The 9211-nt window shown below is 45.1% G+C and overlaps 1 protein-coding gene across 2 annotated transcripts; it reads right to left on the bottom strand.

The window, feature by feature from the left end:
• Window positions 1-1256: 1256 nt before the first annotated feature.
• Window positions 1257-2851, bottom strand: LOC100856884 (uncharacterized). 2 transcript variants are annotated; one of them, NM_001321129.1, is made up of 2 exons: window positions 2205-2841; window positions 1257-2135 (listed from the first exon to the last, which is right to left on the bottom strand). In NM_001321129.1, the coding sequence occupies exons 1-2, from the start codon at window positions 2836-2838 to the stop codon at window positions 1462-1464; spliced, it is 1308 nt and encodes a 435-aa protein (NP_001308058.1). In that variant the 5' UTR covers window positions 2839-2841; the 3' UTR covers window positions 1257-1461. The 2 variants fall into 2 exon arrangements, with proteins under 2 accessions (NP_001308058.1, NP_001241706.2); NM_001254777.2 differs by having other exon boundaries at window positions 1280-2851.
• Window positions 2852-9211: the final 6360 nt, after the last annotated feature.

The raw sequence follows: 9211 nt of genomic DNA, 5'->3' as shown, positions 1-9211 counted from the left end.
ATGTTGGTAGGGGATCCAACGTTCCCTAGTAAACTGCACTTTTTATTCAATGTGATACTTCCTCCACTTCCAATATATAAAATTTATACTCCCTATCATACCATGAAATCCCCCTCCTTCCCCTTAGCTAAAAGATGTCTAAGATCATCAAGAGTGGAATGACCACTGTACTTCTACCAAAAATGAAATGACACCCTTATAGAAATGTTCAAGGAACTTTAAGGCCAAGTTTTTCTCTATTTTTATTTACTCATCAATGGAGTCAGCAACTCTACAGTAAGCAAACATGCAGAGGACAGTATTGCATTTTATATGGAGGGAGAAACAGTTGTGGTTGAGTGCATCAATTCTAAGAGTGAAATAGGAGGAATACTTACCGAACCTCTTCAAGATTTGAAGAAAGAGACTCCTCCACATAGAGTACCTATGATGAAAGAAGAGCGAAGGGTAGACACATAAGTCTTTAAATTAGTCTCGCATTAGCCGATTGTGAGAGGATTCATGATCGTGGTTGATGTAGTCCTTCTCCCTCTCGTTGAAGATCCGAAGGCAAGCTTCACTGCTGCATCCATCATAGTTTTATGCAACACATCGAGTACCTCATCTTCAATCATCTCAATGTCAAAGCGTAAGGAAGGCGTGGCAAGAGTGGTTTGGTGGCGTAAAAGGAGATCGAGAGGAGTGAAATAGAAAGTGGTAGAAGTGAAATAGAGAGTGAGAGATATGAATGAACCCAAACACTCCCCTTTATTTATAGACTAGATTCTAGGATTTTTTTAGATATTTAGAATTTCTTTTGACTCTTTGGAATTCAACACTTTCAAACTGTTAAATGATGTGTACGTATGGATCAATCAAAATACACCACTTCGCTAAAGCCTATTAGTACCGAGTACCGACCACTTCGAGTCGGTATCAACCGAACCTAATCAATCTAAACCGGCCATGTGTAACTAGCTTGTTGGTACCGACCTAGCTGTCCAACATACTAGTCGATATCGACTAACTCTGGCTCCAACATAGTTGGAATCCACCGGTCGATAGACCCACCGTCCGACTGATCGAAATTGCTAAGGTTGAAGTCAAACTAGTAGATGTCAATTGATGTCGAATCTATGTCACTGGCCGATACGTCAACGGTCGATAGCGATCGGCATTGGAACCATTCTTATTCTTTTGTAACCTATTATGTCCAAAGTTACTACCATATCCAAAAGTTACGCAGGTTAAGCGACATGTAAGTATGGATAGAACTTCAATAAAACACCAACAATACTTTCCATAAAATGGATTTGGACGTACAAATAATGGGATGATCTAGATGTGACAGCAACACACGTACAATAATGCAAATAGACAGCAATCACAATCACAACAACACACGCTAGGGTACACTCATGCTGAATACAAGAGACACATAGCCAGCAAGGCACTCTGTCTCCTACTGCATGCCAGTGTGGCTCAGTCATGCAGAGTAGCGTACGTCACGTAGCTGGAGTAATCCTTGACCTTCCTCTCCCCTGGCGCCGCCGCGTTCCTGGAAGCTGCGGCGGCGGGGCATGTCACCTGAGTGCTCGCTGCCGGGCAAGTCTTTGGTTGGCTCTGGAACGCCGCGCACTCGGCCGGGCGCCTCTGGTTGGTGAGCCCCGGAATGCAGTTGTTCTTCACGTCCAGCACTCCGTCTTTGATCAGCGCCGCGCATGCCGGCCCGGCGGATGTGAAGTAGTTGCCGGACAGCGTGAGGTTGGCGAGGCGGCCAGCGGGCCCAGCAAGCTTGCAGAGCGCGTCGGGTACCTGACCGTAGAGGCGGTTTCCGGCCAGGTTGAGCTGCTCGACGCTGATTAGGCACGAGAAAGATGACGGGATTGGGCCGGTGAGCTGGTTCATGCCGGCGTCAATCACGGCCGCCTTGGTGAGCATGCCGAGCTCGTGGGGGAGGCAGCCGGAGAGCTGGTTGTTGAGAAGGAGTACCTCGAAGAGAGAGTCTTCCAGATTACTGATTGACGGTGGGATTGGCCCGGTGAGTTTGTTGTTGGCGAGGGCAAGGTAGCTCAGTTTTGAGAAACCGAGGTTTGACGGAAGTGGACCGGACAAATTGTTGTGGTTGAGAAGGAGAGCCTTGGCATCCGTAAAACCTGGAAATTTGTGACCCTTACCGATTCCGACGTTAAATGAGAAGTTAAAATCTGCAATTATACAGTTACCAAGATGCCCGTGACCGTGAGTGTTGCCGCCCAAACCCACTGTAGAATCCGGAGGGATATCCCTTTTTGGCCGAGCCTGTAATTGCAGATCTTTAACGGCGACACTGAGCTCGTACATGTACCCTAGGCCGGTTAGTTGGGGTATATCGCCACCAAAATTGTTGGAAGCAGCATGGAAAAGAGCTAGATCAGGGAGCTGATTGACGAAACCTTCCAACGTTGGTGCATGTAGATTATACCCATTCAAAATGACACCTGTGACTGTCAACTTCTTATCTCCTCCTGCCGGCGATCCGCAGTAGAACCCCACATAGGTCGTTTCTCCGCAGAGATCATGACCAATCCAGGTGGCAGTGACGTTCTTGGGGTCGCTAATGATGGTGTTCTTGAAGCGCTGGATTATAAGGTAGGCGCGGTAGAGTTGTTCAGTTGGGAAATCCTTCGGTTGTGGGTTGTATGATGATACAGAAGAATGGTGGTTTTTCATCTGGTTAGGCTGTAATTCATTGCGAGCAGGATATGCAACCGTTGCAGCAAAAGAAGAAAGCAGTAGGATGGTGAAGGACGACATAAGGTGGTTATCCATGATACTACGACTGCATGTCGTTCTCGACTTGGCGGAAATAATGGACATAGGTGGAAGCAGTAGTCTGGGAATGATGTAAGTGAGGTGTTCAGGATTGCATGTGTATATATAGAGATGCAATGCAAATGGACTAAAATAATGCATGTCGTCTATTCAAATTACTTGTAGCCCAAAGGCCAAATGGGGGCTGGCCCCCTTCTGGAGGATCAGCCTTCAACTCTATCGACGAGCAACCATATATCTCAATTCCATTTGTTTCTTTCTAGCTTCTTTGTCTACATAAACTGTGTTTATACTGTATCTAAAACCACTTAATTTAAACATGTATAAGGATATATACAACTACATTTGAATATCCTCTATCGATGAGTCTTTAAAGGATTAAATAAAAAATATAAGATATGGTCTCTTCACGAATAGTCTATCACTATACGATTCTTCGTATATATTGTCTCTCAACTATATTTATGATGTGACTAGTTTTAAAGACATCTTATTATATCATGCAGTATCTTAAGTGTCTCTTGTACTTGAAAATTTGATCCAAAAGCTCAAGGTTCTACATGCCCTTTTAATTGAAATTACTAAAATTCACAATTTCAAACACCACAATTCGATATTTTTAAAATTAGTACTACAATTTTTTCAAGCAACTTACATCGTTTCCTAAGAATTTGGTGAATCACCTGTAAACAAACTTGTATAATAAATAGTCTATTCTATAGCTGTGGCCAAAAGGGCTTCTGTCCCATAGTTTCAGTATCAGTTTCCTAAAAACCAATATAAAAATCAATGGAAGGAAGCCTTGTTAATAGTTTCAGTACTGGTTTTAATTACTAGAAGATTTACTACAGGTTGGTGACCGCAACCGTGTCATAGCTGGATCTAAGGACAAATCTAGGCGCGTCTCAAATGTGTGCTAGTTGTTGGGACCTTCGTCTTCCGAAGGTTCTCAAAAACATGGCTAACTATTTGTTTTCAGCATCCTATTAAGTATTACAGGAGCTTCGTCACCAGAAAAGCTTCGACATAACTCAAGTAAAGTACGACGAAGCAAACTTTGTCACGATGAAGCAGAAAGGCAACATAAAGAGAAGGTGTTGTTCAAGTTATCGAATACAAATGACGATGATGCCCCTGTGACATTTGTAAATCTTGTGTGTAATCGTCAAGGGTATAAATGTAATAACATACGAAGTTGTATGATTGCCTATAAATAGATGAACAACTGTTCACACTGGATTGTAATTGTACTCGCGTCATTACCTTCAAGCAAGCCGAATGTATCAATGTAATACGAATTTTGATTATATCAATACATTTATTATGAAGTAAATATGTGACATTATATAACACTTGTAACTATGTTTTTATATCTGTGGATAACGAGGTCTTGTCCTTTATAACCTTCGTCTAAGATTCATTATACCCGAGAGGGAATAATGTTTCAAAGGACGAAGGTCTTAAACATATAACAAATGTGTTGCCTTGCTCTTGATTCACGACAATTGAGAACAAGTGACCAACATTGGCGCCCACCTCCGGTGAACTCGAACGACCAGCTTCGATGACAAGGACTCGAACAACTACCTTCGGCATGCCACCGAAGAAGGTAGTAGCGCCAGGGGCTACCCTCGCGCCGCTAAACACCAATCAAGAAGGGCTCCTCCTAAGGGAGGCCCGAAGCCAGAAAAGAAAAGCCATTAGCCCAACACCATAGGAAGAAGAATTACACCAAGAAATCAGATATCTAAAAGCTATCCACCAAAAGGTGGAGAGAAGAAGGGATAAGATGATTCGGCTGGCTGAACTCCAGAAGAAGATTGATGAAGCAGCCGAAGAGATGTGTCACATCACACAAGACAACGAGCAAGGGCGTAAGCCACAATAGAGAGAGCTTCGTCAGGAAAGCCCAAGCTATGATGACATATGATATGACAATTTTCATCATGACAACATTGCTTTTGATGACGCTTCTCCCCTAGCTACAGAATTGCAGGCCACCCCATAGCCACCTTCGTACAAACCACCATAGCTTTCCATGTATGATAGGCATTCGGACCCGAAGCAGTTTCTCATGAGTTACGAAGCAACCATATCATCATATGGTGGCAACACTGCTGTCATGGCGAAATCCTTCATCATGGCAGTCAGGAGTGTTGCTCAAACCTCATATTCTTCTCTTCGACCGGGAACAATCACATCGTGGCAGAAGTTGAAGGATATGCTAGTCACTAGTTTTTAGGGCTTTCAGACGAAGCCAGTGACTGCTCAAACCCTATTCCAGTGCACATAGGACCATGAGGAGTATTTGCAGGCGATGTACGAAGGTTTCTACGTCTCAGAGCTCAGGCGCCAACGGTGCCAAATGAGATTGTTATTGAAGCCATGATCAAGGTACATCGTCCAAGACCAACAGCGCAGTATTTTGCCAGGAAGCCCCGACAAACCCTGCGAAGCTTCTAAAGAAGATGGACGAGTACATCAGGGTTAATAAGGATTTCCGGCAAAGAAGGGAAGAAGTTTATTTACAGATATTCTAAGATGACCAAGGGCTTCGGAGGAAGGCTCCACCCAAGGCATGTCAGGACGATACACAACCCCAGCTCAAGCGAAGACAGAGGCAATCACACCCAAGGACATCAACGCAGCTCCTAGTCAACCGGGACACAGCAAAGCTCCTTCAGACCACCAGCCCCAAGAGGCAGAGGGGGACGAAGCTTCGGAGGAAGATTCAACTCACAACCGAGAAGATTGTTCTGTTTGTTCTGTGGAGAGGATAAGGGGCACACAACTAGGACCTGCCAAGTTATAACATAGAAGCAAAAGGAGATAGTTGAGGCCGAAGCACGGCAAAATCAGCCCAAACAAATCCTGCATACTGCTTCGTGTTATCCCCATACATTCCAGAGTATGTGGGCAATCAGCAACCATTTTCAGATCCCACAGTTTCAGTAGCTTTAGCAAGCCACTCTCTAGCTGCTTGGGCCTTGCCACAGCCACCGGTCATGGCTCCAACTTCGTCCCACAATCAACAGCCTGAAGGGCAGCGTCAAACTCAGCAACAACGTGATGCAAGAGAAGAGTCTGAAGCTCGGACAGTTAATAGCACTGTTCCAGAGTCAAGGCACATTTACTAAAGCCACGAGGGGCTAGGTTAAAAAATTCATATACACCTATTGTAATTTTCATTTCTCTTGATTTCAGGTTCTTGCCTCAGAAACAATTTGAGAAGGTATAACCTTTGACATGTTGTAACAAATCTGTGATTACACCATCGAGTGTAACAGTAAGGGTGAAAAAGCTCCAAAGTCGTTCCTACAGGGATGCAGAGCTAAAATACCACCTAAGTAAAAGGTGAAGAGGCTCCAAAGTCGTTCCTACGGGGATGCAGAGCTAAAATACCACCAAAGTACTCCAAAGTCGTTCCTACGGTGATGAAAGCTTAAATGCCACCTAAGTAAAAGGTGAAGGGACTCCAAAGTCGTTCCTAAGGGGATGAGAGTTTTACTATTACGAAGTGCCTTTAATTTTTGTTGCATCATATCATCACATCATCCTGCATCATAACACCACATCATTCGTCATCTTGCATCATTCAAAACAGTGGAAAAGAAGGGAAATTGCTCCTTCGTCAACAATGGTTAACCTCCGAAGCCAAGCGTCCCTTTGACAAAGAATTATGAAAGGATGTTGCAACTATACCCGTTGCTAATAAACGGTAAAGAATTCTTCATACAAGACCTATAGCAAGGACTTCAGGACTAATACTGTTACTTCGGCAACGGTATTTCTTATGTAAGACCTATGACAAGACCTTCGAGTTTGATAATTCTGCTTCGGCGAGAAAGGGATTTTTCTTTATGAAGCGTGAAAACAAGGGAAGTTGTTTTTCACCTTCATCAATTGCTGCATTGGCTATTCTGATTTCGTCGATAGTACCCTTTAGGGCTGGATCGGCCTCAGGGTTGTATGGTGAAAGGGAAATAGGGTTTAACCTTTTCCTATAAATAGTTTTGGTGGTTGAATGCCCAACACAAATAATTGGACTAACTAGTTTGCTCTAGATTATATATTCTACAGGTGCCAAAGGTTCAACACAAACCAATAAAAAGATCAAATTTAGGGTTCAAAAGAAAGGAGCAAAAGAAACCGAAGAGAACCCTGGTATGGCGCACCGGACTGTCCGGTGCACCAGGGGCCGTACACTCGAAACTCCTCACCTTCAGGTTTCTTAGGGCGCACTCCGCTATAATTCACCATACCGTCCGGTGTGCCAGCGGAGTAACGGCTATCCAGCGCAACGGTCATCTGCAAAAGCATGAACAGTGCGCACAGAAGTTAGAGCATGCGTCAGAGGTGCATCGGACAGTGAACAGCCCCTGTCCGGTGCGACATGAAGTCAGCGCTCCAACCGTAAGAATCTTTAGAACCCTAATGGTTGGGTCACGTGGCTGGTGCACCGGACAGTGCCCGGTGGCACACCGGACTGTCCGGTGCGCCCATAGACAGACAGCCTCCCCAACGGCTATGTGGTGGTTGAGGGCTATAAATACCCCCCCAACCACCACCACTCCAGTGACCGAGTTTTTGAGACATCTCATTCAATACAAGTGCTAGTGCAATCAATACAAGACACAATTTAAAAGAATCAAAGCCTCTCCAAGTCCCAAATTCACTCCAAACTCCTAGTGACTAGAGAGAGAGTTTTTGCTCATGTTCTTTGAGCTCTTGTTGTTGGATCGCTTTCTTCTTCCTCATTCTTGTTCTCTAAGTGACATGTAATCAAGGCAAGAGACACTAAGTGTGTAGTGGTCCTTGCGGGGTCTAAGTGACCCGTTTGATTAAGAAGAAAGCTCACTCGGTCTAGGTGACCGATTGAGAGAGGGAAATGGTTGAAAGAGACCCGGTCTTTGTGACCACCTCAACGGGGACTAGGTTCTTTGGAACCGAACCTCGGTAAAACAAATCGCCGTGTCATCCGCTTTATTTTCTTGGTTGATTTGTTTTCCCCTCTCTCCCGGACTTGATATTTATTCTAACGCTAACCCCGGCTTGAAGTGTGCTTTAAGTTTGTAAATTTCAGTTTCCGCCTATTCACCTCCCCTCTAGGCGACTTTCAATTGGTATCAGAGCCCGGTACTTCATTTAGAGCTTAACCACTCGAAGTGATGTCGGGAGGATCCGCCAAGAGGGAGATGGAAACGGGCACAAGCCACAGGAAGGCTCCATCAAGAGAGTCTGGCGCCAAAGGAAGGGAGGAATCACCTCCCCGCGTCAAGTCGCATCGGAGTGGCGATAAAAAGAGAAGATGAAGAAAGTAGTCTACTACGAGACTGACTCTTCGTCGCCATCCACCTCCGGCTCCGACGCTCTGTCCGTCACTTCTAAGCGCCATGAGCGCAAGAAGTTTAGTAAGATCCCCCTACGCTATCCCCGCATTTCTAAACACACTCCTTTACTTTTCGTCCCATTAGACAAGCCACCGGTTTTTGACGGTGAAGATTATTGTATGTGGAGTGATAAAATGAGGCATCATCTAACCTCACTCCACGCTAGCATTTGGGACATTGTTGAGTTTGGAGCGCAGGTACCATCTGTTGGGGATGAAGGATATGATTCAGACGAGGTCGCCCAAATCCGGCACTTCAACTCCCAAGCCACTACTATACTTCTCGCCTCTCTATGTCGATAGGAGTATAATAAGTTGCAAGGGTTGAAGAGTGCCAAGGAGATTTGGGACGTGCTAAAGACCGCGCACGAAGGGGATGAGTTGACCAAGATCACCAAGAGGGAGACGATCGAGGGGGAGCTCAGTCGATTCGTGCTCAACCAAGGAGAGGAGCCACAAGCAATGTACAACCGGCTCAAGACCTTGGTCAACCAAGTGCACAACCTCGGGAGCACCAAATGGGATGACCATGAAATAGTCGAGGTTATTCTAAGATCACTTGTTTTTCGCAATCCTACACAAGTTCAATTAATACATGGTGATCCTAGATATAATCTAATGTCTCCCGAGGAAGTAATAGGAAAGTTTGTGAGCTTTGAGTTGATGATCAAAGGCTCCAAACAAATCGTCGAGCAAGGCGCCACCTCCACACCCGAGGTGCAACCCGTCGCATTCAAAGCAACGGAAGAGAAGAAAGAAGAGTCTACATCAAGTAGGCTCCCCATCGACGCCTCCAAGCTTGACAACGAGGAGATGACGCTCATCATCAAAAGCTTTCGCCAAATCCTCAAGCAAAGGAAGGGGAGAGACTACAAGCCCCGTTCCAAAAGGGTGTGCTACAAGTGTGGTAAGCCCGGTCATTTTATTGCAAACTGTCCTATATGTAGTGATAGTGACAGGGGCGACGACAAGAGAGGGAAGAAGAAGGAGAAGAAGAGATACTACAAGAAGGGCGGCGATGCCCACGTG

Source organism: Zea mays, chromosome 4 (genome assembly GCF_902167145.1).
Source record: "Zea mays cultivar B73 chromosome 4, Zm-B73-REFERENCE-NAM-5.0, whole genome shotgun sequence".
NCBI classification, from domain to species: Eukaryota; Viridiplantae; Streptophyta; class Magnoliopsida; order Poales; family Poaceae; genus Zea; species Zea mays.
This window is presented reverse-complemented; position numbering and strand designations above follow the sequence as displayed.

What these genes read in the sequence shown, in the direction of transcription:
- LOC100856884 (NM_001254777.2), bottom strand. Translation starts at nt 2,838, where the DNA reads ATGTCCATTATTTCCGCCAAGTCGAGAACGACATGCAGTCGTAGTATC.